Genomic DNA, 27,597 nt, shown 5'->3' on the forward strand with positions numbered 1-27,597 from the left:
GGCTAATGTCATGCATCCACTGCTTCCCAACCCAGCTGTGAAAAGGCACTGGATGCGGGCGACTCACTTTGTAGCCCATGAATAAAGAGATCTGCTGCGGAGATATTTTCTTCCTCTTTTTTTTAAGATGGAAGAGAGTCAAGCCTTCCCCATTCCCCTTTTCAGACCACAAGTGACTTAATTCTCGGTGCGCAAATATTTGCAGGCTAGTAACTTTTATGGGCTTGTTTGCAAGGTTGTTCACAAGGAACATAGAGGATTACCTCCCGCATCCATAGGAATGTAAAGGAGAAATGTTGCTTCCTGCTTTGAGCCTATAGCAGTAGTACAACACTAGACAGCTCAGTTGGTCAAGCGCTGTTGATAAAGTGCCATCAATACGCATGGCTGCTTGACACGATACAAGAGGACAGGTCCCTGCCTTAGAGAGCTTGCAGTCCAAAATTCAATATGGAGGAGACAATAGGGGAAAGTATAAGAAAGGGAGGCAGGGTTATACCAAGGGAGAGTGCATGTTTGTTTCCATAACATGTGTTTAGACTTGGTTACAATAGGATGTGGGTGCTTGAGGTTGTGCCAAAGGCTTCATGGGAAAGCTGGATGTGTTAAGAAGGGGTTTGAAGAAAGAGAGAGGGCCTCAAGAAGGTATGGAGGTTTTTCGGGGAGGTAGGCTGGTGGGGGAAAGAGGGGAGCTTTTTCAGGCACCCTAGAAGCAGCTGCAAGAAGCATGACCAGGCATCTTCATCCACAATCCACTGGAGTTGAGAGGTTGGCTTCTTGATTCTGGCCATAGCTGCCAAGTTATCCCTTTTTTTAAAGGGATTTTCCCTTATGCTGAATAGGCTTCCTCGCGAGAAAAGGGAAAACTTGGCAGCTATGGTCCTTACATTATTACATTTTCTAAGCTATTAGTCTCAACATTGGCTCTGTTCTGGTACCCTTATTTAGCTTGCTGCTTCTGAAAGATTTGTGCTTATATGGCCCTTTAATGATGATAATAAATGCAAATTAATATAGAAAGTGATTCAACTAAACACATAGCTTTCTTGCTGGAAATGAATTAAGTTTTTTTTTATTTAAAAAAATCTGCTAAGAAACGCAACAGCTTTTAAGCTTTAAAAGTGTGTCAACTGACATATATTGAACAGGGATGGAATTAAGGCTGATGCATTAGTGGAACCTATAGGTGAACAATAATTCTTTCATTGCTGGAAGAAGCTCGGTTCCTTTCCTCTCACTGCACTGTCAAAGACCTTTTATATATAATTTTTCTGTTTTGTGAAAGGTTCATAGTAAGAAAGGTTGGATAAAAAAACACATACAACAACAACAACAACAACAACAACAACAACAACAACAACAATGCTTCTGGAATTTTCTGTGACTACAATCCATATCCATATAAGAGCCACACAAGTCATTTCAATGACTGTAGTGAGATGTGGATTTTTTTATTTACACCCCAACAACAAATATATTAGAAGGAAGTTCCACTTGTTTCAGTAGGACATATTTTCTTCAAATAATTGTGCCAAGGTTGCTGGTAGCTAGTTTGATCATTAGGGGGAATAGGATTGCTTTGGCAGATTGCAATGGTAAAACTGAAGGTTTGGACAAGTAGTATGCCAAACTGTGCTCCAATGCACACATTCATACCATTCCCAGCAGTGGTACCACACACACACACACACATTTGGGCAGGGCACTAGGGTTTTTTTTAGTTTAGTTTATTGCTATTATTTATCCCCTCACACAACTGAAAGGAGTTCCAAAGCTATTTACAAGAAAATATAAAATTACATGATACAATATCCATAAGTATGCAATGAAAATACTAAAAGTCTTTATCCAAAATAATAGAAAACAAGAATATCACCTCCAACACACTGCTTTGAACTTGTATGGCAGGAGTCACCAATGGGCCTGTAGGCACACATGTCTTTCTCTGGCGCCCACTGAGTCCCTTCAACCGCCTCTCTCCTCACTGAAATGAGGCTTGAAAGAAGCATTCTCTTGTAGCCGGTAGATTAGACTGAATTATGTGCTCATTTGTGGTATATGTCTGGTGCCCACAACAGCTTCTCCAGTTTGAAAATGCTCCCACTTGCCCAAAATGGTTGACGGTCCCGGCGATACAAAGTAGTGGTAGCATTGCCTTGTGGAAATCCCACAAAGCCTGAGGGAACACCTTCTGCTCTCTCTATATTGTACTCCAGTGTAAAACTCCACTACAAATTCATCATCACTTAGGCCATGTCCGGATATACTTAATATGAGTGGTGATATGTTGCTATATATTATATTCCAATATAAAACTCCACAATTAATCCATTACTTTCACTTTGGGAGGGACCAAATTTATGTAATGTGTGCAGTAAACTAACTCTGGAATTGAGCTCACTTTGTTTCAGTCAGACATACCACCTTAGCTTAAGTGCTGAGCTCAAGAGAATCCCATTTGCCAAAAAAGGGGAGGCTGTGCACTGTTCTGATTGACTGGTCCTCATAGTGATCTTCCCCCACACCCCCTCACCAAATACCCCAAATTTCCTTAGAAGGGAAGTCCGGTCTTCCTGGAGTCGGGAGAGTGAGCAAAGAGAAAAATTAAATTGTCCTTGGATTTGGAGCCAAGAATGTGCTATTCATTTCTCGAGAGAAAGTGGGGGGGGGGGAATCTGAGATCCTTTGGCAGCATACTGTGTAGGTATATCTGGAGGCATGCTGTGAGTTAGGAAAAAAGAGCTCTCTTTGGGAGTTTGCTTTTAATCTACAAAGTCATTTTGATGACCTACTGCACCATTCATGGCCAAATTATTTCAAGGCCCTTAATTTAGTGGCATTCAGAAGAAAGGAAGGCGTGAAGCTCATAGACTGGCAACAGGATGTTCTTGAAATCTGGATTAACTGAACCGTTCAAAACTGCTACTGGGGGCGTACCTTAGTAAACAAAGTTTAAAAATGGAACGGCAACACCAGCTATCATTCTTCTCTCAGATATGTTCAGCTGTTTCTCTCAGCAAGATACGGAAGTAGAGGCAGGAGGCCCTGCTAAAAGTATAAACGTTGTAAGGATACATGTAAATACAGGCTAGCAAACTATTTACATCCCAAATGCTGTTTATAGTTGCATTATGGGATGTGTGCCAGAAATAACTCCTATCTGCAATGAAGATTATTCCAAGTCCCTAGACAATAATGGGAACAGAGCCCAACCTGGTTGCTAAATTTTCTGTAACTGAAATTACCTTCTAGTGACCTAACCTCAGTTAACACCACCCTTGCTGTTTCTCGCTTGAAAATATGTAAAGAAAACAGAGACATATTTGGGGACTTGAAAGAATTGCCTCCTGAAATTTGAATGTGTTTCCCTAGTGGTTGATAAATGAAGGGAAACAATCGTTTAATAGTTTTGCATGCCTAAACCTTTAATACTAGACACAGATGGTATGTACGTACTAAAAAGAAAATGATATATTGAAAAAGAACCCTGAGATTTGTTCTCAGAAGATAGAAATGGATTTAAAACTATTGTAGCAATCCTTTCCTCTTCCTAGGGAAACCAGGATGTTGCAGTTCTGTGAGGTGGCATTCTCTAAAATTCTCACTAAACTGTCATCCCCAGGGCTCTTGAGGGAATCCACAAGTGGGTTAAAAACACTGTATGTTTGTAGTGTGGATATGCCCAGTGACTTCCTTTCCTTTTTCTTTTTTCTCTTTGTTAAATGAAAACAGAAAAAGGCAGACAACTCCCACATCCTCATCTCAAGCACTTCAAATAGCTTCTAAAATCTAAGACCTCATTTCTTTACTGCACAAAGTTTTCATATTCCAAGATATACTGTACATTTTATTCTCTTTTGTTTTCTACCATTTTTGTAATTCGCAGGACAAGAGGAAACTTCAAGAAGGAATCACTCAGAAACGCCTTAAAGTCGAAGAAGTAAAACTAAAACATCAGCACTTGAAGGTAACCTGCCCATGAGGAGACTCAATTAACTTTCTTCTTTTGTTTTTTGGAAATCCACTGTATAAATATGTTAAAAACCATTAATAAGAGTATCAACAATTGGCTTATACAGGTGTGTACATCCCTTGATTTCTCTACACTGGATGTCTGTTAGCTCAATATTTGACCTGAGTTGATTGAAAAGCAGCCTTTCCCCCAAGCAGGTGTACAAGCATAAACACACACACACACACACACACACGACTACAATTCCCATTAGCCCAGACAGTATGGTCAGGGATGGTCAGGGATGATGACATTTGTAGTTCAAAATATCTGGAGGACACCAGGTTGGAGTATGTTTATTTGTGTTACATCTATATTGGCCCATTCACACATGTAAGTACGGTAAATCACTTGACAAATATATGTATGTGTGAACCAGTCTGACACAAATGTCCTGTCTAATCAATACAGGTTCAGTTACATACATTATTTCCTTCACAAATCTGAACATTTCTTTAATTTTTGCAGTTTGAATTTCATCTTTACTTAGGTGTACAGGTGAATTTTGAGTTTTACTAGCTAGAAAACAGAGTGCATTGGTTAATAATGGCCAGCCTAGGCTCCTTTAAGAGGAAAGGCAATATATAATTTTAATAAATAAATAGCAGCACTGGGCATTTCTTAATAGACTTGAGTTGTTTAGTGATGGTGTGGTGATGGCCAGAAATAACTATTTAATAGAAGTACAACTGCACTTTTTTCAGACAAAGCATTTTCAATTTAGTATTGACTATAGACTCCATAACAATGGGATTCACCAAAGCATTAAATAAAAGATTCTGCTAAAATCCTCAGGCAGTAACTTAGTGCATCTGCCAAATGTTTAGTCAATTAACTTAATGGTCCTACATGAAAAGATGTTCTGACCCTTCTTCCTACGCACTACAGAAGCACCTACAGATGTCAAACTTGCCAAGTTCCTTGGTACAAAACCCCAATTACTGATGGATCAAATGGCCAGCCTCATGTGAAAAGCTGAGCTTTTCAAGGACAGCTTGACATTGCTTGTCATATTAAGAACGAAACAATAAAAAATAAAAACTCACAGTGCTCATTTGTTGACAGTAGTCAAAACAGTGTCATAAAAATCTCGGCACAAATTGTGTCCTGACTAGAGGCGCAGTAGTAGGACTTGGTGGTCGAGCTCAGTTAGAAAGTGCAAGACCTGCAGAAGTCACAAAAGTGATCTTCAGGTTCTCTATCAGTTCAGCAGCGAAAAGGTTGGTACTGCTGTGGCTGTCATGGATGGGCACATTGAGTGTATGCTAGGGTTACCAGACGTCCCCATATTTGCAAATCTGTCCCCAGATAAATTCCTTCCCCAGAATGTCCCCAGATTTGCCCTGGGAAACGTGGCAACGGCAGCCTCGGCAGCCCGGAGCCATTCTGGTAGCCCCCCCCCCTTTGTTTTGACAGATCAGGGGAGTCGCAGGCAAGCGGCCATTGCCCAGGAGGGACACAAGGCGTGCGGTTTCTCTGCCAGGCAAGGTGCAAAGCCCTTCTTTCGCACCCTGCAAAACATAAATGCACAGAGGGGTTTTTTTTAAAAAAAAACCTGGGCAACGGCCACCCACCAGCAACCCCCGAGCCTCCCCTGATCTGTCAAAACAAAGGGCAAAGGGGGCAGGAGATCAGGGAAGGCTTGGGGGTCATGGGCAGGTGGCACACTGTTGTCCAGTTTTTTTTTAAAAAAAACTGTGCATTTATGTTTCGCAGGGTGCGAAAGAAGGTCTTTGCACGTTTATACAATATGCATGTGTGCTTGGGCCCAGGGTCTTTTGCCTCACCATCCCCACTACTGACTTCCTGTTGCTACTCAGCTTCAACAACAACGAAAAGTGTCCCCGGATTCATTGAAAAAAAATCTGGTAACCATGGTGTATGCAGCATCACACATATATGCTGAATGCCTGAGCAAGGGTCCCGCGTAGAACTGTATGCCCAGAAGCATCTCTGCAGACAGTCTAGAACCCTGACTGTGCAGGGATCTCAACTGTGAAGACAGAGCGCTCTGCTCATTCAGCAGGACATGCAAGGAACCTCTCCAGGCATTCAGTAAACATGGGCGGATTGAAGAAGATGGAACCTGCTGCTCCCTATCCACACATGTTCACCGCACAGGGAATTTCAGTGTACGGATTAGAAGGGATAGGATTGGGTAACATGTGCCCTCCAGACATTGCTTAACTGCACTTCCCATTACCCTGACCTTTGACAATGCTTGGCGGACCTGTTGAGGGCCAGAAGTTGCCCATCCCTAGAGTAGAAGAGTGACAGCATAACATCTGAAAATGACTTCTTTGTGTTTTCAGTTATGACAGCCATCCAGCACCCACTACCCTCCCCTTATTCATGGGTGCTTATAGCAGAGAAGTTGTGTCCTGCCAAGGACAAAAGGATCAGCTGTTCTTCCTCTACTCAGAGGTCCAGGATATGGTTTAATATAGCTGTGGCACACCAGCTGCAGAATGATTGTTTGGGAGCCCTTACGTTGCACGTGCAAATGAGCAACGGCGAATCTTTTTCTTAAGCCACTGAGAATCTGCATTGCCTTTAACCAGTGAGAAGGGGTAAATGGAGCACTGGGGCTCTAAAAACGAGGAAGCACATCCCATCAAATTGGTACACTACTTCTTTTTAGACAGCTTCTTGTTTAATTAACATACCCATCGTATAAGCTTGCTTCATCCATTCTTACTGCATCACTTCCACTGTTAATGACCCAGACTGTGTTATGTAGTTGACAGAATAACATAATTGCAACATATTCTCACTCTTAAATGAGGTTCTAATTCTATCACTCCCGTGCTTTCCTGTTTTACCCCCATCCAACAGAGAATTTTAATAGTGTTATTGCTAATAAGTATGATTGGGCAAATTATTATACAGGGATTTAGATTCCATTACAGTATTTTGACAAAATATAATTAAATAAGCTTGAGAGAGGCGTAATTAGAAAGTGATGAATCGCTGTAGGAGCAAGAGTTTTCGTGAGCACGCTACTCTCCGTACTAAAGAAAGGGCACAACTACTTGCCTACAGATTGCAAAGCTGGAAACAAGAAATCTCCCACCGACATTAGTGAACATCTCAAGTCTCCAAGCACACGAAAACATGCTCACTTTTGTGGAATAATTCACATAACACCCTTAATGATTGCAGCACTCATTTAATGGGTGTGAGATGCAACTCAGCCTCCTTTAATGGCAAATTATGTTCCTTGGATGCTTTGCAGCCACAGGGGAGTGTCGTCGCTGGAACTAGAGAAACCCTGGAGTGGGTATAGAATATGGTCAGCTATTGGGAACGGTCAGATGCTGAGCAAGAGGAGAGGAGGAGTTCATAATCGATTGCTAGTGCTCACAGTCCCAACCTGACCTCTGTGAAAGGGACAAAAATATGGCAGGAGAAGGACAACGGAGAGGGCATTGCTTGCCTTTTGTTCTTGGAGTCTTTTCGCATATACAGTGGTACCTCGGAGGTTGAACGGAATCCTTTCCAGAAGTCCATTTGACTTCCAAAAGGTACGGCTTTCGATTGGCTGCAGGAAGTTCCTGCACCAGATGTTCAGGTTCCAAAGAACATTCGCAAACCGGAACACTCACCTCCGGGTTTGCGGTGTTCGGGAGCCAAAAACGTTCGAGTCGCAAGGCGCTTGTTCAACCAGGGTACGACTGTATATCGTTTGTAAAGGGGGGTTACCCAGTGTGTAAATGTGGGCGGTTGAAATGGAATTAGCATCATCTTTGGCCATATTTCCATGACAATTAAAAAGGTTTTTTATTCTTCTAGTGGGAACTGATGGGACTGTGCTGTTACGATGTCGGGGAAGGCTTTGACATTCGCTGCAATATTTTGATGGGAATGGGCTTTGATCATTGCTGTCAGCTGCTGCTTCATATTGTGTTTTATTGTAGATTGTTTTAGTTGTGTTATACTGTAGTTTCTTTTTAATGTTGTTACCCACTTTGGAATCGCAAAAAAAAAATAATTGAACAATCAATCAATCAATCAAAGCTGTTTATCAATGAATTTTAGGGATATGAGAAGGCAACGATGGACATTATTACCAGACCAATTGTTGGTTGACTGCCATGACTCTGTTAGGCAGCTAAATGCTACATTAAGACCTCAGCTTTCATGGCTACCTTTCCCCAGTTTGAGAGTGGAGAGAGCTGGAATTGCAGTTGCTATGCAACTATGGAATGCATTCCTTAACTCCTTCAGGGCAGCTCAGAGATGCTTAGACACCATGTCCTTTGGTTGCCCAGAAAACCCTATATGTGCTTGCTAAAAATAAATGAGAACTGTGCCAGGACTGAAACTCTGGCAGGAACAGGTTGGCATCACTAGTAAAAGAGAACAATGCTGCAAGGGAAAACAAAAACAAAAAAACAGACGTGATTATCTGTGATTATCATTGGCAGGCAAAGTTCAGGTGTATCCCTGGAAGGAGGTGGGGGGGAAAGAGGCCTTAGGGATGCTATATCTATTTTAATGACAAACAGGAGGGTCTTGCAGTATATTTTACAGGTCCTCTTCATTTGTTGTGTCCTTTAGCCTAACTAATGGGTAAAATGTTCTCATTGAGTTCCAGCTCATAAAAGGAAGTGCACTTGATCCTTTTAAGAAATTGGGGCTGGGGCAGAAAAATATGTCTAGAGCCTTAAAAAGGAACCTTTTAGATCTTTACCTCTTAAAGCACTGTAGGGATATGTGAAACCTCGACATTTACTTCGCATCATGAAATGATTGGCTCCTAAGGAAGTATGGTGGGAAATCTTTGCTTCCAGGCATGGCTGGAGCCTGATGGCAGAGGTTCGTGCTATCTAATGCCTCAGTGCCAATATTATGGTGGAATGTGAACCACACTAGACAGATGTAGCATGCCATCACCCAAGTCATTCTGAGAATCTTATCCCATCGCACTGTGTTAGTAGCCTCTGTTTGGCATAATATACTGCAAGCAGTTGCAGCACCTAAGAAGCCACTCCATAAGAGAGACACCCTCTCTTTTTGAACCTCTTTTTTAAAATAACTTCTTCTAGATTCCTGTTTTGAGGGCCACCCAAGGGACAGGAAGAAATTCCTACCTAAGCAGCCCAAGGTTAAGACTATATCTGTACAAGTAGCCTCGCATTGGAAAGGGAAGGAGGAAAGAGGAGGATGGCAGAAATCAGACTGTTTGTCATGGAGCAAGAATTAAAGATTAAATATAATCATTCAGATGATCTGCTTATGAAGCCAATATATGAGCCTTTGGGCCATGTACAACCTTCCTTCACTTGAGGTGGCAATCAAACCAGGAAGTCTCTAACCATAGTTTCCCATTTCATCCAAACCAGGAAACTACGGCTTCAGAACAGGATATTGAGCCACTTTCAAACCATGGGTTAATATCCTGGCTTGTTCCGTACTGTTGACCACAGTTTCCCAGTGGAAATTAATGAAACAGGAACCTATTAGTTAATGGAAGGCTTCCTGACTTTTTCGCTTGCTCACACAAAGGGGTTGTATGCATAGCCAAAAGGTTTGTTAAGCTGAGACATGAAACTTCTGAATGTCACCACTGAGCGACCACTGCTTCTTAATCCTTGCAGATGCATATCTGGCCTGTGGTAAAACAATTTGGTTGTTCATCAAGGTGGAGCCAATGCATGCTTGAAATGGGAATCTGTGCCAGATGTGTGGCAGCTGAAGGAAACTGGTAATGAGATTCTTTTAAAATATGTTAATATCTGTAGAAAAAAGCTCTGCGTGAGAAATGGCTCTGGGATGGATTAAATACTCTTGCTCCAAAAGAACAAGAAGAAATGCAAAACCAGAATCGAGAGGATCAACAACGGATGAATGAGCTGGAACAAAATATCCTCAGGTACAGCACAAATTCTTCTTTTTATTGCTCAGTTATTAAAAGCTATGTGATCAGATCACTTCTCTATTCGTAATTGGGTTTGTTGTCTCTGGGGCCAGCTATTTGCCTTCTGCTGTTTCAATAACACAGCCAAAATTTCTCCCAAAAAAACACCTTGTTTTAAAATATCAGGTTCTGGATGTGATGCAAATGGGTGAGATTTCGCCATGTTTTTTTTAAAATCATTACTTAAAATTGGCAGCAACTGAGCATTTTAACATTTAAAATGACACTTCAGTCCCTGGTATCTCCAGGTAGGACTGAGAACAACTCCTTAAAATCCTGTAGAACCATGCCTAGTCATTATAGAGAATGCAGAGTTGCATAGGCCAATCTCTGACAGCTTCCCATGTTCCCTGTGACATTTCGAATAGGACAGAGTTTTTAAAATTCTGGTGTTCAACTAACCATAATAAAACAAGGAATCAAAGTTTCCAAAACTGTTTTGACATATTTGCATTCCCTCTGTTGCAACACCCTACTTCAGTATGAATGCTGGTATCGGGAAGTGTAGAGTAGAGCTGAAATCTTGAAGTTAAGAATTTGAAATGGTTTTTTATTTTAAAAAAATATTTCCTCTACAGAACGTGGTTAGTTTCAAATTCAGCAGCAGTAGTTACTTTCCATATTCCATTCAGTCAACTTTAAAGTGCACAGGGGTGTAGCTAGCTGCTCCGGCACCCGGAGCGGCGGGGGCAGGGCGAACTGCCCACGGGGGCGCTGCAGCGATCCGCACATGGGAGTGTCACATGGGGGCGCCGCAGCGATCTGCCCAGGGGGGCAGCGCAGCAATCCGCCCAGGGGGGCAGTGTGGCAAGCTGCCCACAGAGTCCACCTGGTGGACGCAAGCCCCACGCTGCCGTTTCGGGCAGTGCGGGGCCCGGAGCCACTGTGTCACTCCCAGGAGAGATATGTGGCTCCGGGGCGCTGCAGGCCAGGCCCTGTGGTAAGTGTGTGCCATTTTGTCAAACCCTCCCCTCAAGGATGACACCCGGGGTGATCCGCAACCCCCCCCCCACACACACACACACACCTCTTCCTACGGCCCTGAGTGCACTACCTGGTCATTATGCCTGAAATGTGCCTCTCTGCCTGAGGTACCCTAATCACCTCACAAGCAACACAGGTCTCTCAGCAACCATGGAAACTGGTTTCCCACATGCTGTGAGTAGGAAGGATTTGAAGCATGGAATTAGCATCAAAAGAAACCCCTGTAATGTTGTTACCAAGGAGCGCACAGCAGCACCTGTTCAGATCCTCTGTGGTCTTATTAGAACTTGCTCTGCAAATTCTTTAGAAAAGAATTCTTTAGAAGCCAACACCTTAGAAACCTCAAATCCTATCCAAGGCTCAGTACATAACAGTAGGCAGAGCTGAAAACAACATTGGCCAACGCTGGTGTGGTTTGGAGTTGCTCCACAAAATGGATTTTCAGTCCTGTGCGTGTACATATATATGTGGCAGGAATTTGTGGCTGGTAGATGATACGAACAAGAGACGATGCGTACCTGTTGTGAGCATGTGTTGCCTTTCTTATATGTATGTATTTAGGCCTGGATGAGACCTCTGTGTGGCAATGGGGAGGGGCACCACACCCCTCCCTTCCTCCGTGTAGTGCTGTTTCCCCTCCTCACCCCAGAGGAAAGGAAGCCTGAATAAAAGATTATTGACTTTTAAAACACAATTTGCTTTGTTTGCCAGCTCTTTCTTTTCTAATTATTTTTATTTCGACCTTTCACACGCAGGACTCCTCCAAATTGTTGTCACTCCCAGGAAGTCTGTTTTTATGCATATACCCCCCCCCCAAAAAAAAAAAGTACCCTGGCTTTTGTTGGAATAGATGCCAATCGATTCCCAACCAAATGTCATCCGTACAAAACCAGAAAGGTTATCTGACAAAAGAGATTCTGTTAACTCCTGGATACAGTTAATCATGTAGCAAATTAGATGCTACATGGGAGGAACAGGGACAAGCAAATACCGCTTTACTCAGTATTGATTGCATCAGGCCCTGTTCTACTCTGTTGGCACATTTACAGTGACTCAATAACGGTTAACTCTACAGTACTATTTCTTAAGCAGGGTTGTCAAATCATCCATTTTCGGATTGATTTGGCTGCTAAAAACAAGTATTCATGCCCAAGCTGAGTGAAAGTATTTCTGTCCATTTCCAAGATAATGTGAACTCCAACTCCTGGAAATAATACATTGTTCTTGACATTCAACTTTTATGAAGTACCAACCTGACAAAAAAATATGCTGTACAAAATACAAAATGGAGAAAACCTCTCCTCACTGTTGGCATCTGGGGGTCGAATGGCTAGCCGGCTAGCCCCCAGCTGGATCATCTCCTTTCAGCCGGCACGCTGCGAAGATCCCTCGACCTCTGGTGCAACATAAATCAGTGACCCAAGTCTGTGGACATGGGCACACTTTCACTTTACTTAGCAAAGCAGACTGTGAAACACAAAGAGGCTTGAGGCTTGTGAAGACACACTAGGAACTACGGATTTATTAATCATACACCAGGAACAAAGAAACATGTCGTCTCTCTCCTTGCCGCCTCTTCCGAGAGAGTGTAAAGCAAAAGCAATACAGCGGAAGTTGTGTTTGTTCCAGTAAACAGTGCTGGAATGTAAATAGATTTTCCAACACTCACCACACTGCTCCATTCAGTGTTACACAGGGTAGACGAGAGCAGAGCTTTCCAAACTGAGTGTTGCAACATATTCGTGTGTCAGCTGCAGTGTGTAGGTGTGTCGCACGAACGCTCCCTGCTCTCCTCCTGGAGCTAGAAAGGAATTAGTTTAACCTCCGGTCTGCTAGTAAAACTGAATTACCGTGTTGCAAAATGATGCATGTCTACAAAGTAAGTCGCCAATATGAAAAGCTTGGAGAACTCTGGAATAGGGTGTGAGGCAATTGCATTTGATGACGCTCTGTTTCCTGATGTCTTTGAATAGTTGACAATGGAGGACAGCCCTGTCTCTTCATTATCCCAGCTCACATTTTGAGTAGGGATGAAAGAAGGCAGAAAATTCCATTCTAAACTGTGTTCACAACAAGCAGCACTGCATCCTTTCCACTGCAGTTTGGTTTCTGTCAAATACCATGTTATCTGTCTCACTGTCCTGCTATTTTACATAAGTTATGTAACTATTTAGGTAACTAATGTAACTTTCATTCATTTCAATGTGAGAGAAGCAACAAAACAATGTTCAAAAAGGCACTTATTGTATATTGTTTGCGGAATTAAACAACAACATGCTTGAATGCTGATCATATTCATTTGACTGGTTTCCATTCCTGGTTTCCACAGACTAGCCATGTGAATTGCAGCAATTTCTGCTTCCTTTTCTATTTCCCTCAGAATTTTCTGAACATCCATTACTTGTTGTTGTTTAGTCATTTAGTCGTGTCCGACTCTTCGTGACCCCATGGACCATAGCACGCCAGGCACTCCTGTCTTCCACTGCCTCCCGCAGTTTGGTCAAACTCATGTTTGTAGCTTCGAGAACACTGTCCAGCCACCTCGTCCTCTGTCGTCCTCTTCTCCTTATGCCCTCCATCTTTCCCAACATCAGGGTCTTTTCCAGGGAGTCTTCTCTTCTCATGAGGTGGCCCAAGTATTGGAGCCTCAGCTTCATGATCTGTCCTTCCAGTGAGTACTTGGGGCTGATTTCCTTCAGAATGGATAGGTTTGATCTTCTTGCAGTCCATGGGACTCTCAAGAGTCTCCTCCAGCACTAAAATTCAAAAGCATCAATTCTTTGGCGATCAGCCTTCTTTATGGTCCAGCTCTCACTGCCATACATCACTACTGAGGATCCATCACTTAGAGGGTCACTAATCTAACCAAGCTGATGCGACCCACAACAAAATGTGGCAGAGTGTCATGTTCCTTATTTAGTGCCATTGTCCAGGATACTTCATTTCATTCCTCCTCCCACATAGTTTTCTGTAGTATTCCATGGTCACTGAGCATGCTCAGTCCTCATGAGGATATTTTCGGAGATTTTTCGTAGCTTTACAAAACCTTGGGTTCCCTCAGACCTCCCTCTTGTGCCTGAACATCAGAAATAGGGGAAGTGATGGGCTCGAAATAAAACCACTTAGGTGGCACATAGTATGTTTTCTCTTTATCGCAGTTGGCATCATTAACCATTGCTTCTCCAAATATTGTACATAATGCAGACTTGAAAAAGAAATTGAGGACCTTGAGAAAGAAGAACTGGCCATCTCAGCTAAAGAAAAGGCCATCCTGAAGAAGCTTAAATTGGTAGAAAGAACCACAGAAGATATTATAAAGGTCAGAGTCTAATTTTAAAGTCCTGCTACTGATGTAATCTCTGCTGCTTTGCAAAAATAATCAGTTGAGGGGGAGGCAGGGATGAAAGCAAGGAAATGTCACAGAGCTCCAATGTGAAGTTCAGCAGGGGGGAATAGGAGCGACTAAAACTTACAGTGGTCAAGCCCCTCCAAAACATGCAGATTTATCAAGATGTGTTATGTCGAGATTGCCACAGGAATGCTGCATCACATTTATACCCTAATCCCAGTATTGGAATATTTGCACTTTGTGCTCTGAACTACAGCATTATTTTAGAATTAAAAATAGCCCAGGGTTAACTGTTAACTATATGTTGGCAGAGTATCAAGAACATATGGAGGGAGGGGGGAGCCTAAACTCAGAGAGGAAAAATGGTCTCTGTGTTTATTCACCCTTCAGTCAAAGACTGAACAAACACACAAGCTTGCCAACGTGTCCTGAAAGTCAAATAGGCCCAAAGGGGTATTATGCAATCACTTTTGTAGAGAGAAGCTACTGCCATCCATTGCCCAAGAGCGGTCTAATTGAAGATGTGGCAAGGCAGAGAAAGTCATAGACGAAAAGTTATCTCGCAAGAACAGTTGTCATCACACCCAGGAATGTCAAATATATTGACCAACTGCATATGTCTCATAGGAAGGTGAAATATCTATTTAATAACCCACCAAAATTATATTTATTTTTGATGTTTATTAAATTTGTATAAGTCCTATACCCAGAGCGGTTCACAACATAAAATCACAAAAATACATAATAAAAGTAAAGACAAAAACAACCCAATTATCCCCCTTCTCCAACACATTATAAAATGGCATCAGTTGTCAATTAGCCAAAGGCCTGGTTAAAGAGGAACATTTTTGCCTGGGGCCTAAAGATATGTAACAAAGGAGCCAGGCAAGCCTCCCAGGGGAGAGACTTCCACAGATGGGGAGCCACTGCAGAAAAGGCCAAGTCTCGTGTGGCCACCCTCTGGACCTCTTGTGGAGGAGGCACATGAAGAAGGGCTTCAGAAGATGATCTCAGGGTCCAGGTAGATTCATATGGAGAGAAGCGGTCCCTGAGGAAATCTTTTATATATAGTGGGGTTATGATGTAGTGATTTACAGAGATATACATAGACACACATATATATTCCACTGCCGCTACATATTCTGTAGCTGTGTGGTTGACAAGCAGTGACACTTTCAACCCTACTGGTTGGTTATTCACTTTCAACCCTACTGGTGGTTATTCACAAAACTTGCTTCTTCTTCTTTTCTTAGTCTGTGAAGGTGGAAAAAGTAAAGACTAAAGAAGGTATGTTCACTCAGAAGCCTAGAATTTAACATTATTTGTGCTTAACATTAGAGGTAAAAATGGTTATGTATTAACCATTCTCTCTTTTCACAGAGCCACCTGACTACATTTATGCCAACATACCTGACCTTCCAAAATCTTTCAGGCCTTCTGCACTTAAAAGGACAGGGCATCTAGAAGCAGAGGACGATGAAGAAAAGCGAAGAGGTAAAAATCAGCAATGCAGTTGAAGAAAGGGTGTAGACCTATAATGGGGTACATCTAAAATGATTCCAGATTTAGGAAGTGAAATGAGTATTTGAAATAAATAAATATGTATGCATAGATAGATGACAGACAGACAGATGGTAGATGAGAGAGACACAAATCTTTTTTGCTAGTCCATATAGCTCAGTATTGTCTACTTCGACCCTCCAGGGTTTTATGCATTTGGCTAAACTTCTAAACAGGCTTTTCTCACAAGATATATATATTTGAGGATGTGTGGCACTGGCTACACACAATTTTGTTTTGTTTGTTCTGTTTTGTTTTGCATGAGTTTTGCATGTGCTTCGTTTGCCAAGTAAAGAGTGTGATGGTAAACACACTATTCTTCCTTGTCAAAGACACCTTGTTTCCAGAATACTGCTAGCTATATCTGTTCCATGTTCCTGAATCTCTCAAATGCTGAAAGTAGAGGATGGGCTGCTTTTCTAATTAGCAAACACCCAGAGAGCTTGCACTCCAGAAATTCAAGCTCAACCCCCTGGCTGATCTTTAGCGAGAGCCAAAATGACAAGCTGAAAGATGTTCCCTTAACCGCTCCTTTTGTTTCCTCAAACCTTGCAAGTTGGCAGAAGAACATGAGGTCCAATGAGTGTCATTGTCTACCTTGACTTTATTGTGCTATATCAAACTTGCACGTTATCCCAGTAGCAGGAATGGAAATTGTTGTCTCAGCTCTGCTTACCGGTTGCCATGGGTGCGGCAGGCTCTTGCTCCTCAGCAGCACTGCTTAAAAAAAATAAGAGTCTTGCTGAATCACACCAGAGGCCCATCTAGCCCAACTGCCTTAAACCAAGTCAGACTATCGATCCATCTAGCTCAGCATTGTCTCCACTACTGCCAATAGCATTTTGGTCTTTTCCTGCCCTAACCTGGAGATGCCAGGGATTGAACCGGGGAATCTAGTGGATACGAAGCACAGCCTCTACCCCTGAGCTTTAGTCCTTCCTGAGGAATTGGTGCTTTCTGTTTTCCAGGCAGTTGATGCACCACCAATGCCTTAGCACTGAGCACGTGTGCTCAGATAGGCTAGTAGAATGACTTTCCACCTTGAATTTATTTGTAACACTGACTTACAAGCTCAGCCCTATTGCCACCAGAACACAGATAACCCACCAACCTGTTCTGGCTTTTTGCAGAGAGAGAAAAATGATAGCACGGTATTACAGCAGCTATTTGTGTGGACCTCTGTCCCACACCCCCATCCTGGCGTTAAACGATTGCAGGTAGCCAAACAGTAAGGCCGAGGGCTTCCTCTCTAGTCTTTATAGGACTAGAGCACCTCCAATCCTTCCTCCGTTGGGCTCAAAATCTCCTCCCGAGTAGCAGTGTATTCTGCCAGCAGATCATAAGATATCTGATGTCTTTCTCCAACCATCTGTGACCCCAGTTATCATAGAGGCTAACTACATGTGACAGTGGCAAAAGCCATTTCCTGGAGCGTGGGTTGTGGCGGACTTACAGAAGGTAGGCTCAGGGTGACTGAAACCAGACAGGAAACAATATAAGGGATAGAAAAGATGCGCTCAATCTTCCTGCCTGCACTTTCCCTACTCAGAAACACACTTCCCAGGTGCTTTTAAGAGCAGCAGGGCTTTCCTCCCGTCTTCGAGCTCCATCAGGAGAAAAACAGTTGCAGGGAGAGCATTACAAGTAAGGAAAGTAGCAGCTGGAAAAGAATCTATCACACCCTGCATGCATTGCTTGAAATTATTTGACGCGTTCCACAGGAAACTGCTGGTACCCCATGTTCTAACACAACCACCTGCTGCTGTCATGTGCAAATTCTTGTGACCTAGCATATTATTATTATTATTATTATTATTATTATTATTATTATTATTATTATTAACATTTGTCTGAGAGAGTGAAGTTGGTGTTTTCCATCTCTTCGGGTTTTTGTTGATTTGTCGCCACAAGGGATTGTAGTTGTGGAGGTATAATTTGTTGAGGTTTCTGCTTATTTGTACCCCTAGGTATCTGAACTTGGTGCAGCAAAGTTTTATCTTGGTGCTGTTGGCAAATTCTTTTTGGGTGGGGGGTGGAGGGGGTGTTGAAGCACATAGCCACAGACTTTGCAAAGTTTACCTGTAGGCCCGACACCATTGCAAATAAGAGTTCTCTTATTAGGGAGGTTGCTGTGTTTATGGGGTCTGGTGTTGTGTCCATTAGGTCGCCTGCAAAGACCCCAAATTTATAGTATTACTAGCTGGCCCTGCCACGCGTTGCAGTGGCTAATCCCTGTGACTGCCCCCACCCTGTCCCGATCCATTACCTATTCTGCCCCCCCCCCCGGTTCATCCCTGTGAATCCCCCAACTCTGTCCCGAACTACATCCTGTCCCCTCCTCCCCCAAACCCCCACCCAGGCGAGTCAGTACCTCCATTTGACCTAGTCTGTAAAGCTCTGTAAAGTCTGTAAAGGCCTGTTTTCAGTTGGTTGCTGTGGAATGTTGTGATGTCACCGATTGTCTGCAGCCATTGGAGACGCTGCTTCTCTGTTCTATTTCCCAGCATGCACTTTTATCTGTTTGGTGTGTTCTGAAACACAGGTTTTTTGGGTTTTTATGTTGCACAGGTGTGACATCTGTTTTAGCAAACTTTATAAGAACCTTCGGACATTCGCTTGGGACGTTGTGTCAAAATTTGAATGCAATCGGTGAAGCAGTTTTGGAGAAAAGTGGATAATAACCCACATGTCCAGTTTACATTTTTATATATCTAGATTGGCATTTGTATATATCTTTAGCACTTGTGTTCCTTGCTTTATAAAGGACTCTTATTTCTTCCGATGTAGCATTGTTCGCTATGGAAATTAAAGTTGAAAAAGACCTGAAGACCGGAGAAAGCACAGTTTTGTCGACAATACCACTACCGTCAGATGAATTTAAGGGCGCAGGAGTGAAAGTGTATGATGATGGCAGAAAGTCGGTCTATGCAGTGTGTTCCAATGGAAGTGTCACAAACAAGGAAGTAGATGACCTTGCACCTGTTGAAGTGGAGGACCTCTTGAGGCAGGCGACGGAGAAACAGTCCAAGTCTCCCACTGAATATCATGAACCAGTATATGCAAACCAGTTTTGCAGGCCCACAACTCCCCAGAATGATAAGTTAGTCCAGGGACCAAATGGCCAAAAAGGAGCTCTTCAAAAGAAAACAAACAGCCTGGACTGTTTTTATAAGGAACCTGTCTATAAAAAAGAGCAAGCATTTAAAGAAAACGGCCTAGATTCCTCCAAGAGCTATCGGCACAATTCTCACTCTCCGGTCTTTCAACGAACAGGAAGCCCACCACAGATTAGCCCCCAAAACAAGATGGAAGCTAACATTCAAAGAGAAGTTCTACAAGAGGCTGCTGAACCTCATCAGAAGATGGGAGAGAACCAACATGGTATAAAAATCGGAAACTCTGTAAGTACGCATGAAAGACCTCCTTCAGGAATGCTGGAAAGTGATGAAGGTTCTAGTTATAGTGTGGTCCAAGCTGTGCCGTGTTACGTGGAAGATACCGAACCCGTCACAATGATTTTCATGGGTTACCAGCATGTGGACGATGAAGAACTGAATAAAACTGTCTGTGGGTATGATGGAGTTATCCATGCAGAACTTGTCGTCATTGACGATGACGGTGAAGAAGAGGACAGCAAGGAGGAGAGTCGGGCTGGAAAGCCGTTGTATCATCCAGTTGGTCCTTTTAGCCAGGTCTACCAGACCCCTAGCCAAACAAGTGCAATTCCACAGACAAATCCCAGCAAAACCGCCAGTGACGGTGTAAATGCGTCGCCTTATAAAAATTCCATATCGCTCAAGGAGCAAGAAGAAAGCCTATGCTGTTCTACCTACAACGGTCAGGTCGATGGCCGGTTATCAGGTGATGGAACAGAGGATCCCTCCTTAACAGGTAAAAAAAGAGGCAAGTCACGACACTGTTGCTCTCTCATGTAACAAATTGGCTACTGCTCTTTCTCCCTCCATTCCTTCCTTGTTTCCTCTTGGCTTCTCTACACCTCAGATCTGACTAATACAGACTATCTAACCTATTTCTCCCATGTTCTAACACTTTCATTCAAATGTTAACAATGTTAACCATACTACACTGAAGGACCTAAGCGCACAATGCAGCAATGTGGTTTTTTTAAAGCTCCAGACAGGACTGGTATAAATCAGATAGAGATCTTTGTGCTTCAAGTGCAACTTGGAAACACTGATTAAAATGTTATCTCCTTGGTCCTATGGCATGTGAGAAAAATGGTTGCGTTTTGGTAGTAAATAATAGCCTTTCTTCCTATTCTGCGTCTCCGTTTCTGGAGCTCAGTCATGCCTCTCTCTGTTCTCCTGACTTTGAACTGTATAATGTACCTTGCACCTTACCTAACACAGAAAGGCTGGTTGAACAGGTTTGATTTACTTTAACCTTGACTTAACATTGGCCACTTCACTCGAAATGTCTTTATGCAAGTTTTGATATCTTTTCTCAGCCTGCTTGATTTGGGTGTCTGTGGGTTGGTTTGTTTTTTTAAAGAAATAGTAAGTATGACTAAAATCCAGTTATTTTGTTTAACCTCTGTCTGTCTGTCTGTCTTCCTTAAAATAAAAAAGGTGTTACATTTTCTAACCTCTTTGCATGATTCCTTTCACTCTGCTTTACTCTTCTTCTTGCTAGAAACTTTTTGTATTCTGTATGCTTCTTAGAACAGTGTTTCTCAACCTTTTTTGGGCCACGGCACACTTGTTCTATGAAAAAAAAATCCCGCGGCACACCAACTCTGTGCCGCCCTATATTTAGTTTAGTTTGGAGGGGAGACGTAATCATTACACACACGGGTGCAAAAAGTGCATGGTGTAAAAGTTGGAGTTTAATGGCAAAAGACTGTTGAGGGGTTCCTTTGCGGGTCTGTTCTGCATTATGTCCTTGGCGGAGCCACTCGCCGCCTTCTCCCCGTGCGCGCAGCCCCGGCGGCAGAGTTTCTGCAGCAGAAGGGAACAAACGACGGACCGACCTCCGATCGGTCCCTGTCTGTGTGGGCTGGGGCTTCTTGGTGAGGCTCCCTTTTGAGGCTCCCACATGCGGCTCCGGAGCCGCGGGTTGCCGACCCCTGGGCTAGCAAGAAGAGCACCTCACCTTCTGCAGGACTCCTTGCCGAAGAGGCCGCTCACTCCCGCGCCGACCCAAAAACTCCCGGGCGCCGCCAGCAAGAGGAGCGAGAGTGAGACAAACAGCCGCGGTGGTGGCTGTTGAGAGCTGCGCTCGCCCCGCCCCCGTCGTGACCCGGCCGGCTTCCTTTCCGGCGGGTCAGTGCCCCTAATGGCGGCCGCCAGTCACGTGACAGGGCAGCAAATCGCCCTTCTCGTCGCCAGCGTCTCCCGGCACACCAACCAGCGTCCCGCGGCACAGTACTGTGTCGCGGAACAGCGGTTGAGAAACGCTGTCTTAGAACACATCAGCCTCAAATCCAAGTACTTCAAACTTCTGGTGATAGTTCTGTTGGGGGAATAAAGGACTGGGTTCACCCAACGTGGACTGCAACATATAGGCCTGATCCCCCAAAGGAGTGAAGCTGAATTATTTGGATTTATAACAGTTTACATCTATTGCCTTAATTTAGGACTAATACAGTGAATATGCATGCACTTGCACAGAAGGAGATCCCACCAACAAAAATAAGCAAAATATACTTCAATATAATTGGATTTAGCACCAAACAGATTTATTTCAATGGGCTTTGAACTTAGGCAGGCCTGCACATGTATTGAAACCTGCCGGTCTGTTTAAAAAACTCCCACCCCCCTCTTCGCTCCATCTTTGTTTTCAAGGCAGTTGACAAAACCAGATCCTTAATCAAGCCACAGATGAGCCACCATACATGACATTGTGTTGTGTTGTGGGGTCATGAGTCCTGCCTGTTTTGTGTCTTCCAGTTTAAATGGCATTTACGGAGCCAGCTTTCCGTGATCTCTCTCTTTGTGTTAAAATTTTGGAATGCGTTGCAGCACATTCAGCTCAGGCGCTCACCACCTGCCAATAGCACCCCTCCAAATATGAGTTCCATAGTAGAATAATGGAATTCATATTAATCCAAGCTAGCCTGGAGCACACTGTTCCCCTGACTGCGGAACTTGTCCCCCCTGTTGAAGCCAAGTAGTTCTTGCTGCTTTGGTCCTCTTCCCATGCATTGTTACTGTGCCTCGCCACATACGGAGTAAGCGGAGAATGCTAGGAAATGAGTAATTTTCCCAGACAGTCTCCTAATTATCCTGCTTGCCCCCCAAAGAAAACAAAGCCAGGAAGACCAGCTGTAGGGCAAGGTAGCAAACAAACAAAGAGCTGCTTGTGAGAGGGGAATAGAGGCGTTCTCAGTTTTATTTACAGTACTTGTTCCTTGTCAAAAACCCATCCTATGAAAAGCCTTGAAGTCAGTGCCACAGTGCCATGTCAGGGGAAGGCCCAGTAGTCCAGAGCCATTCCTGGATGCCTTTTGCGTTGGAGGAGGAGAACGCTTAAAAATCTAAACAAAAAGGGGCAACCTTTATAACCCAGGGGTGGGGTGGGGGTGGGAATAAGAGTTTCGTACCAAGGAAGGAAAAGAGGCACAAGTTTCAACAGGCCAGAATGGAAATTGTCACATGTCCTGCAGTTCAGTCCATGAAGTTTCTAGCCTTCAAACATTTTCAAACCCCACCTCCCAACTCCTTGCACCTGATTTTGGTTCTAGACTGTGGAGTTTTGATTTTTTTTTTTATTACAGCAGATCCTACAAGCCCCAACCTGTAGTTAGTGAACAAAGGCTGTATGAAACATTTCCTGGCTTAAAAAGCATAGCAAGGTCACTCTTTATCTTGACTTGGAATGAAGTTGGCTTGGTTACCTTAAAATGCAGTATTTCAGGGGTCAGCAACCTTTTTCAGCCGTGGGCCGGTCCACCATCCCTCAGACCATGTGGTGGGGCGGACTATTTTTTTGGGGGGGGGGGGAATGAACAAATTCCTATGGCCCACAAATAACCCAGAGATGCATTTTAAATAAAAACACACATTCTACTCATGTAAAAACACCAGGCAGGCCCCACAAATAACCCAGAGATGCATTTTAAATAAAAGGACACATTCTACTCATGTAAAAACACACTGATTCCTGGACCATCCGCGGGCTGGATTGAGAAGGCAATTGGGCCGCATCTGGCCCCCAGGCCTTAGGTTGCCTACCCCTGCAGTATTTCATAAGAAATGGCAAGATACATATGAATCTAGCATTGTGCATACATCACTTCCCAAACCAGTGGCGGAAGCGCACTGCATTCAGAGTGAACAGAATTCTCAACTGAGAAATTAAAAGGCTTATTGGTTACTGTCAAGTGTCCAGCAGGTTAGAGGGCAGATCAATGACCACTTTGACAGCCATGCAAGATGTTTTAGTGCCCATTCTTCCTTCACCTGCAACCTATGCTGTTGTCTCTCTGCACGTTAATAACTTCTGTTTTTTAACTCTACTAAAACAATGCTCTCTTGGACCTAACCATTTGAGGTAAGTGCAATTCTCTTTAAAAGTTAGATTTAGAAGCGGGATAACGGATGGAATTTGTGACTTTTTTTATTTATTTATGTTGCAGCTCTGAGAATGAGAATGGCAAAACTGGGCAAAAAAGTCATTTAGGAGCTGCAGTGGTATAATACTAAGTAGGTATCTGCTGGTGTGATGTGAAGCAGAAGAGGAGCTTTCTACATTTCGGGCTTTGACGACTTTCGCCTATTCGAAAGAAGCATACATAAGAATCATGACCCCCTGCAGGAAAGTGAATGGACAGCAAGTTGTGCTTCCAGCTTTTCAACTTAATCCATATGAATTTAACTTCAAGTGCCTTCAAAAATTTCTGATCACAAATGGGACATTTCTAATAAATGCAATGACTATGTAATTGGAAGCTAAGAGCCAGTATCTTTAACAAGGCTGCACCCATAAGAGTCCCATTTATTGAGTGAGGGCTGGCTGTTTCCTATTCAGATCATTCTCTAAGCCCAACCACACAAGCAAGAATATATCTTCCTATCCTTACCAACTGTGGATGGAGTGTCACAGGTCATGATTTGTACACTCCCATAAATCATGGGATCTGAAGTGGGACTATGACACTTCAGGATGTTTACTACTATCCAAACCCACTATCTTCCCTAGAGATTATCTCCTTGTGCTCTTTTGGTTCTTGTTAAGGAAACTCCTGGCAGGGTGAACTACAAACTCTAACCAACAGCTTTTGTCAGGCCTCATTCATCTCCCACAGGGCGACTAGGGGTGCTGGAAGATAGATTTCTACTTCTGATAGTTGTTATTGTTGTTTAGTCATTTAGTCATGTCTGACTCTTCGTGACCCCATGGACCAGAGCACGCCAGACACTCCTGTCTTCCACTGCCTCCCGCAGCTTGGTCAAACTCATGTTCGTAGCTTTGAGAACACTGTCCAACCATCTTGTCCTCTGTCGTCCCCTTCTCCTTGTGCCCTCGATCTTTCCCAACATCAGGGTCTTTTCCAGGGAGTCTTCTCTTCTCATGAGGTGGCCAAAGTATTGGAGCCTCAGCTTCAGGATCTGTCCTTCCAGTGAGCACCCAGGGCTGATTTCCTTAAGAATAGATAGGTTTGATCTTCTTGCAGTCCATGGGACTCTCAAGAGTCTCCTCCAGCACCATAATTCAAATCTTCTGACAGTAGCAGGGCCAGTTCTCTGAACTACCAATAGCCTTGACCTATGTACAATCCCAACTGGCCCCACTGTCACCAGCCTGAAAGCTGTGGACCATGGAAATGGTGAGAGTAGAGACTTTAGAGAGATATTTATATGGTTAACAGTACTTGCCCAAGTGTGTTTGCAGCTTCAAAAGTGAAGGCAACATGCATATGTAAAACACCTAGTACTAGAGATGGAAAGCACTGCCACTCTCTCTCTGCTAATGCATCCTGCATTGTGTCAACCCCATGGCATTTCCCCATTCAGAATTGGGGTGGGGGGGTGTCAAAAGTCTGTTATGGGGTAGAGGTGGGAGAGAGACCGACAAGCAAGGTTTAGGTGTTTCTTTCCACCATCTTATGCTTATGTCCATCTGTCACTTTTCCAGTCCATAGTTACAGACTCCCACTGACCTAGGAATAAGCCCCATTGAATTCAATAGGATTTACTGCTGCGTACCCATGGTTAGGATTGTGCCGTTAGCCACTTCAGATTAGACAGCGCTCCCCTGCCCCACTGTGGCCATTTTTCCTCCAGCGCCACTGCTAAACACATTTTCAGACAAGTAGAGGTCTACATAGCCAAAGTTCTCAAGAAGTTAAGAAAACTAAAAAAATCTCAACAAATCGTGCTGCAGCACAAGGATTTTCTAGAAGGAAAGTACTCTGCTTCAGGTCATAGCTATCTGCTGCACAAGAATTCAGCCTGGGCCACAAACAGGACAGAGAACAGAATGGGCAAGACTTGCTGATTTAGAGAATTTCTGGAGACAACAGGCTGCATCATAAACATGAAGTATGTGTACAAAAAAATTAAAAATAGTTGAAATTTTGTTTGGCCATTGTGCTTTCAAAGCACAGATTTGCATTTGTGCTTGTGGGCTGTTTCGTTTCTTGGAATTGGCAATTGTTTAAACTTAACCATGATTAAACTCTGAGCAAGAGCACCCCACAGTGTCTCAGCAGTAGAAGTGACAGTCCCAGCAGCTCGGCTGTGCAGCCAAAAGTTTTATATGAAAATGCCAAGTGCAGCAAGACTGCATCTTCCCTACAAATGGGTCAAAGACAACGAGAGAGAGGGAGATTTGGCAAGCAGATTAGCCTGCTGGAATGCATAAGTAATACATATAGTTATGGCGAAAGGGGTTCTCTTTAATTGCCCATTTCATTAACTTTCAGGCAGTGATTCAGGGACACCATGTGTAGATGGCACTTGCTTCTGGACAAACTGAGATGGCCTCTTCATATAAGTATTGAGAAAAAAGTACGTAGAGTACACAAAGCAACTCTTTTAATTTATGCAATTCACACTCTCATAATAGGATAAAAAATGAAGCACTGGAATGTAATGCACAACTATTGATTTGTGCAGGGTGTAGCAAGTAGGGAAAGCAAGGAAAGGGTCAAGGGGACAGGGAGTAAGAAATCCAGTTATTTCAATCCAGTGTGGAAGGCAACATGAACCACAAAGGGTGGAATCCAATTGCATCCTTTTCGTCTGTGGGAAGAGTTTTTCATCTAGCAGCAGCCTTTGCAAATGGATGAGGACAGATTATTTTTGCTCATTCTGCACCTCCACCTCCCACCGGCAGCATCTTCCATGCTATTCTTGACCCACACCATCTAGAGCAGGAAAGGGATGCATTGTCAAAAATCACCCACCTGCCTCTGCTGTTTGCAGTGACATCCAATGGATAATTGGATTTCACCAAGAGACTGCAGGTTGACAGTTTTTTCACACACACACACACACACACACACACATGTGCCAATCATTCTTTAAACAAATGTTGGCACCAGTTGTAGAGAGCTTTCTGGTACAGCTACTAGTTACCTGTTAAAGAAACTCCGAGTGAGGAGAGAGATGTAATCTACAAGAACACTGGTTGCTTCAAAGGAGAAAGGGCAGTTAGATCTCAACCAGAGCTGTCCCCCCCGCCTCCACCCTTAACACCATTCCAACAGAGCTACAAATCCAAGACGTTTGTGTCAAACACAATCCTTGGGATCTCTGATGCCTGAAATAAGTTGTTCCAAATGATGTCTGGCCCCTAACTGGCTTCCATTCTCGTTCCCTCTCAACTCACAAAATTGTTTCCAAATATAACTGCTGAAATCCCTATGGATGATGAAATCCAGCCACAAAGGCCTTTTGTGGTAGCCATTATTCTTCATCACACTGAGACAATGACTATCTGCATCCATGCTCAGGTTAGAGGCAGGCTGGGGAGAGGGATGTGTAGACCTTTAACCATCCTCTAGCATATAGACCATGAGCATATGGCACTTCTATGTCATTATGGTGGTGGTTGCAGGTGGAGACTAGCTAGGAGTGACATGAACATGTTGACCTATTAGATGGGTGGACAGACAGCTGATCAAGTGCAATGGCAGGCAGTCCAGTTCAAATCAATGGCAACCCTTCCAAATGGAAGCTCTCCCTTAAGCCTTGAAGCGACCGATGAATCTACAGGATCCAGACAGACGAATGTTGAAGGGAGGCGTTTAGTCATGCTGGAGACCAAGGCAGTTCTGACCAGGTTGGGACGACGTATTTGCCAAGAAAAGTCTAATTCTGCCCCTGCAAGGGCTGTATAACGAGGACCAGGTTCATATGAGGTTTCTTAAATCCCAAATTGGCAGTGTTTTCGTTACAGATCGTCCTTCTGCTATGAACGTCAGCAAGACACGTCTCCAACAGTCGTATTGCAAGCTCTTTGGAGTATTAAAGGCTTCTTCCCTGTCATACATTTACAATTGCTGTCAGAAAGGTGATGAGAAATGCCACATTGCCACCAATGTAGATGAACAGCACTGTCTTTTTAAATGTATGCCCCTGTAAAGAGAGAAAGGGAAACACTGGGAATGCAACCATTTGTGAAAATGCTGAGTTCAGAAAAAAGGTCTGTGTAGTCTAGAGTAGCCTTCTCCAGCATGGTGCCCTGGCGAAAATAAGGAGTAGAGAGGATATACGGCAGGTATGTGAAAACTCTGGCCCATCAGAAGCCAACTTCCATCAGCCCTAGCCAGCAAAGCCAACGGTCAGGAGGAGGGGTAGACAACAT

At 43.5% G+C, this 27,597-nt stretch overlaps 2 protein-coding genes across 5 annotated transcripts in view; one reads left to right on the forward strand and one right to left on the reverse strand.

Moving 5' to 3' along the window:
* Window positions 1–23,728, forward strand: part of PALMD (palmdelphin) — a 50,571-nt gene extending 26,843 nt beyond the window's left edge. For 2 of the 3 annotated variants that reach the window (XM_088673799.1, XM_088673800.1), the window contains exons 3-9: window positions 3,887–3,967; window positions 9,757–9,887; window positions 14,121–14,235; window positions 15,519–15,552; window positions 15,646–15,759; window positions 18,613–19,716; window positions 23,423–23,728. In XM_088673799.1, the coding sequence (XP_088529925.1) occupies window positions 3,887–3,967; window positions 9,757–9,887; window positions 14,121–14,235; window positions 15,519–15,552; window positions 15,646–15,759; window positions 18,613–19,716; window positions 23,423–23,466 (1,623 nt within the window). In that variant the 3' untranslated portion in view covers window positions 23,467–23,728. Of the gene's footprint in view, window positions 1–3,886; window positions 3,968–9,612; window positions 9,888–14,120; window positions 14,236–15,518; window positions 15,553–15,645; window positions 15,760–18,612; window positions 19,717–23,422 lie in introns of all 3 variants that reach the window. The other variant, XM_088673801.1, reaches the window with a different exon arrangement.
* A 2,078-nt stretch (window positions 23,729–25,806) lies between these two features.
* FRRS1 (ferric chelate reductase 1) overlaps window positions 25,807–27,597 on the reverse strand; it is a 31,171-nt gene continuing 29,380 nt past the window's right edge. For both annotated transcript variants that reach the window (XM_035123866.3, XM_088673798.1), the window contains exon 16: window positions 25,807–27,368. In XM_035123866.3, coding sequence (XP_034979757.3) covers window positions 27,276–27,368 — 93 coding nt within the window. In that variant the 3' untranslated portion in view covers window positions 25,807–27,275. The remainder of the gene's footprint in view (window positions 27,369–27,597) is intronic.

This window comes from Zootoca vivipara, chromosome 7 (assembly GCF_965207765.1).
Source record: "Zootoca vivipara chromosome 7, rZooViv2.hap1.1, whole genome shotgun sequence".
NCBI lineage: Eukaryota > Metazoa > Chordata > Lepidosauria > Squamata > Lacertidae > Zootoca > Zootoca vivipara.